Genomic DNA, 5,601 nt, shown 5'->3' with positions numbered 1-5,601 from the left:
TTACTTTGATCTTGAAGGTAAGATATGGGCTATGTCCTTGTTTCCCAATGTAATATTATTTTATGCTTATTCTTAATTAATTGTATTAATAATTACTAGCCTTACAGGTTTGTCGATTACAAAAACCAAAGAACTAAACAAAGAACAAAGAATACTGTGGTATTACCTTGGTGCATATTTTTAATCTTTTGGTACTTTTTGTTAGTTGTGATCCATGTTAAATGGATGCTAGCTAATTTGACTTCAATATGAATATTATGTTTGCTAGTGTGAATTCGAAATATGGGTTAAAATTATCAGGATAATATGGAAAAAAACAGCGCATTAAAAGAATGACATTTTTAAAAGAAAACCTTACTAAGTATTTGGAATGTTCTTCTATTAATATTTCTTAGAAAAACAAAAAAAATCACAAATTAATGTAATTCTCACCAAAAATGTAATGACATTTATTAATTCATTCGCAACATTCAAGAAAAAAAAAGATGCAAGTCAAATATGTTATTGTTATTACTTTTTTTAGGGTCATTAAATTTAAACTTTTTCTTGAAATTGGTCTATAAGTTTTTCAAAACCATAAATTACTTTCCTTCCCCTTTACTTTATTGTGGACACTCTTGCATGCCATTTACCCAAATATCTCTATAGCAGTGATAATTAAATGGTCATTTTTTGTTGCATTTGTGTATTCCTATGTTGTGTAAAAAAAGAAAGGTTAAAGAAATAACTGAAGACAAATGATTTTATGTAACCCTGATTTATTGGTGTTTCCAAGTGGTACATGGCTTGATGAATACAAAAATTTTGACGTAAGAACAGCTCATCAGCCCATCATCCAAAATCAGGAAAAGGAAAGAGTAAAAGTTGGGTAATAACTGAGATTTGCCTCACAGTTACCCCTCTCTGAGGGCAGTACAATCTCAATTGAGTAGATTTTGTTGCACTATGAGTATGCAGCAGAAGCATTAACAATGCTGGTTGTAGTGACGCAGAATTCTGAGTCAGCTGAAAAAGAATTAATTTTGTGTGTTTAATTCTTGCATGTCGTGACATAGAGCAACAAAAGCTATTCACCCTGAAGAAGTACTTGAGCTCCATGCTTTGTCTGTCTCATTAGCTCATTTCTCATTGTGCATCCACTCAAGGACAATTTGTACTCTGGATGAGGAGTGATGCCAAGAGGCAAAAACTAAAATCAAAGACAACACAGTGAGTGTGAAAAGCCATTCTGATATAACACTTTGACATGAAAGTCTCTTTGGGTGACAGTGGTTTTTGGGGCTTAAATTCATCAAAAAGGTAAGAAGCATTGAAATGTGGAGTGAAAAAGGTAGGAGTTGCCCAGGTGGTGGATGATATTTGGGAGTGGGTAACTGGGTGGAAGTTTTTGGTTTACAAGCGGCGCTTCTGGCTCTGCACCACAGAGCGGGAAATTGAGACTTGGCTGCTGCCGCCACCACCGCCGCCGATGGACATCCCTGAGCCACCACCATATCCATAGCCGCTGCCACTGCTGAAGCCACTGCCACCACCATATCCGGCACCACCACCATATCCAGAACCACCACCGTATCCAGAACCACCACCGTATCCAGAACCACCACCGTATCCGGCACCACCACCGAATCCGAAGCCGCCGCCGCCGCCGCCGCCGCCACCACCTGAGAACCAAAAAACAGAGACATTAGTTTTACTGAACACCAATGCAGTTTTTACAGCAAATTATATGATTTTTTTTCTAAGGTCATGATAGGAAAAGATAATACGCTTACCGCTGCTGCTTGACTCCTGGATGTGGATAGTTGCAGAGCCACCACCAGAAGCAATCCTGACAAAGAAAATAAATGTAAATATAAAGACAAATTTAAACAGAAAAAAAATACTTTCAAAATAGCAAAGAGACTGACCTGCTCTCCTCTCCTTCCAGAAGTTTCCTGTAGGTGGCAATCTCAATGTCCAAGGCCAGTTTGACATTCATGAGCTCCTGGTACTCACGCACCTGGCGCGCCATATCCTGCTTTGCTCTTTGCAGGGCTTCTTCCAGTTCCTTAATGCGGAGCTTGGCATCCTTCACTGCCAGTTCTCCACGCTCCTCAGCCTCAGCGATCTGAGCTTCCAGGTTGGCACGCTGAGCAGTTCAAAGAAGACATTATGACTTTAGTTTTCAGCAACACTTTTACATTATTCTTGTCCTCAGAGACTCATTTACATCATGTTATTTTCAACGTAACATGCAAATTTTGATCATTGAAAGTACAAATCTTTCTTTGAAAGTACATTTCGTACTAAGGATTTGGTTGACAATCTAATTCAGGTTAAAATCTCATCCAAAAGCATCCAAAGACTAACAAAATTCTTACTTGTCCCTTGACAGCTTCAATTTCATTCTGAAGTCTGCTGATCATGCGGTTGAGCTCTGCAATCTCCTGTTTGGTGCTGCGAAGGTCGTCTCCGTGTTTGCCGGCAGATGACTGCATCTCCTCGAACTAGGTGGTGAAAAGAGAGTCATTGTGATTAGAATCTGTCAGTTGATTGCTTCAAGATAGTGTTGGTTTGATGCTTGAACGTCTTTTCTTACTTTCTGTTTGTACCACGACTCAGCCTCAGCGCGGCTGCGGTTGGCGATGTCCTCATACTGTGCACGGACCTCAGCAACGATGGAATCCATGTCCAGGTTGCGACTGTTGTCCATTTCCACAATGACTGATGTGTCTTTGATCTGTCCCTGGAGATCACGCAGCTCCTAAAATTGCAAGGTGAAGGTTTGAGATGCACCTAACACTAAAAACTAGCATCTCAGTGGTAATATAATTTGAATCAACTCTCACCTCTTCAAAGATGGCCCTGAGGAAGTTGATTTCATCTTGAAGAGAATCAACCTTGGCCTCAAGCTCAACTTTGTTCATGTAGGCGGCATCAACATCCTATGAAGACATGTACAAAGCTCAATATAATATGTGGCCTTTACAGATTTACAATGAAAAGAATTGCAAAATATAACTAGAGAATCAAGACAGCAGTGAAGTGTTTTACCTTCTTGAGCAGGACAAATTCATTTTCCACTGAGGCACGCTTGTTGATTTCATCCTCATATCTGCAAAGATAAGTTTTCCACTTTTAGCACATTGCTTGTCAAATTATACCATGCACACAAAGCGTAATTCATAGACTATAAACCTGCTCTTGCACAGCTACTCACTTGTTCTTGAAGTCTTCTACCAAGTTCTGCATGTTGTTTAGCTCTCCTTCTAGCTTCATCTTCTCATTACCAAGTCCGTCAAGCTGTCTGCGCAGGTTGGCGATGTAGGCCTCGAACATGGCGTCGATGTTGGAGCGGGTAGTGGTCTGGTCCTGCAGTAAACTCCATTTTGTCTCGAGTACTTTGTTCTGCTGTTCCAGGAAGCGCACCTGTGTTGGAGATAAACCAATAAACGATCTGAATAAGTGACTTTATTAGGACATCATTACTCATGCCACAAGATAAGTCTTTCACAGTAATTATCAAACACGCCTCTTATTGCATATCAGGACTTGCGGGGACACACCTTTGGCACATTTAGAGGAATTTATTAGCATATGTGCCATGCCTTGTTGGCCAGCACAGTTTTCGTGGAGTAACTGTCTTCTTAATATGCACACTCCCCTTTGGAGATAATGAAATGCTAACCTCAAGTGACACCACAACATGTTCAGACTCTCTATGCTCCAATTTATGCTCCCAAAACAATGTTTCCCTCCAGGCATTAAGGCGAGGCTCCTAGGAGACCTGTGCCAAGCTGCAGGCCTTAACAGAGATGATATGGCACACCTTACCCTCAGGTACTAACTGTTCCCACCCTCCTGCACATTTATGCCATGCAATTAATTTTGTGCAAAATCTCAAAATGACTTTGAACTTGCATGATTCACATAAAAAGAACAAAGCATCAATGACATCAGAAGAGTTATGTGAGCTACATGATTGCTGATAATATCTCTTGACAGAATCATACAAATGGGCGTAGCACCTAGGTTAGGGGGTGAAATTTACAAGGTGTGGTTACATGGTGAATTCCCCAAAGGTGTTGGAGAATCAAAACAGGAAACTTGTTTTGTTTAGGATAAAATTATTATTATGACCTACATAAAGCTACTTTTAGGGCCATTTTTATGACAGGTATTGCATTGAGTAAGAGTGTTAAAGACGGTGCTCATCTGTTGCAGACACACACACACACACACATCTGCATTGCTGCCATAGGGATAGAGGGCAAACTTGATCCTTGCCCTTATTTGGATTGGCCTAGTCATTGGATCTCACCTGGCTTGGGTTTCCAAATTCACCCTGACTGTCTGAGAACAATTGCATACAAGGAAAAAAAACTCAAGCCTGTGCTAAGATATAGACTTTGACTGCTTGACTGAAATGTAGTGATAATGATGCAAAATATGGCATATGCAATGCCAGCCTGTCTCCTATGTGCTTACCGTTATACAGAATCTGACACTAGGAGGATTTCCAGGTGCAAGTGACTGGTTGTGAAATATTTAATGAGAAGAACTCAGCTCATATGAAGGCCCTTGAAATGTGTGCATGAAAATCCAACATTCAAATGAAAAGTCAAAATGTTGGAGGTGCAAAATGAGATTGTTGTGTTGTACAACTGTGTATGCTTGCAAGAAGAAGACTAACCTTGTCAATGAAGGAAGCAAAGCGGTTGTTGAGGTTCTTGATCTGCTCTTTCTCCTGGGTGCGGACAACTTGGATGTTGGGGTCGATTTCTAGGTTCAGTGGGGCTAAGAGGCTCTGGTTGACTGTGACAGCTGTGATGGGTGCCATACCACCAGGGTACCCTCCACCTAGACCAAATCCTGCACCACCACCGAATCCTGCACCACCGCCGAATCCTGAACCACCGCCGAATCCTGCACCACCGCCGAATCCTGCACCACCGCCATAACCTCCTCCGAGACCTCCTCCGTAACCTCCTCCGAGACCTCCTCCATAGCCACCGCCGCCAATGCTGTAGCTGTAGCTTGCTCCAGATCCTCCGCCAAAGCCACTACCGCCACCGCCACCGCCACCGCCGGAGCGACGGAATGAAACAGAGCTCATCCTGCTGCCAATGGGTGCTGCGCTGGCAGACATGCTAGAGAAGCTCTTCCTGATACCTCCACCCATGCCGCCACTCATGCTTCCACCGCTGACGCTGTAAGTAGTGGTTTTGATTGAAGACATGGCTGCTGTCGTCTATGAAGGGGTGAGGTTTAGAGAGAGAAAGAGCAGGATGAGACAGAGAGATCCAGAGCAGGAGAGCTCACTAAGAGGAAAGTTAAATCCCTCTGAGTGCCTTCTTCAAGGAGTGCAGCAGCTTTTATACCTCTTATGCTACGGGAGGGGCTCACCTGACCACTCCCCTTTCGGCCTCAGGCTCCTGTCCTGCCTTTCGTCCCCGTCCAAATGATACATACACCCATCTTGCTGGGCTGGTATGGGAGCGCTTTCAGCAGAGAAGGCCTGGTCACACCCTGATTTTTATGCACACTCTCTCACATAAAGTGGAGAAATTAGGAGACAAACCGGGAGTAGAAAAACAAGGTTACCAGAATTCAGCACACCCT

The 5,601-nt window shown here is 42.6% G+C and overlaps 1 protein-coding gene across 2 annotated transcripts; it reads right to left on the bottom strand.

Annotated features, from left to right (window-relative positions):
* Positions 1-745: 745 nt before the first annotated feature.
* Positions 746-5,347, bottom strand: LOC107551543 (intermediate filament protein ON3-like). Of its 2 annotated transcripts, XM_016233178.1 has the most exons (10): positions 4,673-5,347; positions 3,200-3,408; positions 3,034-3,094; positions 2,829-2,924; positions 2,579-2,743; positions 2,361-2,486; positions 1,908-2,128; positions 1,773-1,828; positions 1,620-1,661; positions 746-1,565 (listed from the first exon to the last, which is right to left on the bottom strand). In XM_016233178.1, the coding sequence occupies exons 1-10, from the start codon at positions 5,216-5,218 to the stop codon at positions 1,393-1,395; spliced, it is 1,695 nt and encodes a 564-aa protein (XP_016088664.1). In that variant the 5' UTR covers positions 5,219-5,347; the 3' UTR covers positions 746-1,392. The 2 variants fall into 2 exon arrangements, with proteins under 2 accessions (XP_016088664.1, XP_016088661.1); XM_016233175.1 differs by having other exon boundaries at positions 746-1,661.
* Positions 5,348-5,601: the final 254 nt, after the last annotated feature.

The sequence above is a fragment of the Sinocyclocheilus grahami genome, unplaced genomic scaffold (genome assembly GCF_001515645.1).
Source record: "Sinocyclocheilus grahami isolate Dianchi unplaced genomic scaffold, SAMN03320097.WGS_v1.1 scaffold426.1, whole genome shotgun sequence".
NCBI classification, from domain to species: Eukaryota; Metazoa; Chordata; class Actinopteri; order Cypriniformes; family Cyprinidae; genus Sinocyclocheilus; species Sinocyclocheilus grahami.
The sequence above is the reverse complement of the archived record's forward strand: the minus strand, read 5'-3'. Positions and strand labels throughout refer to the sequence as shown.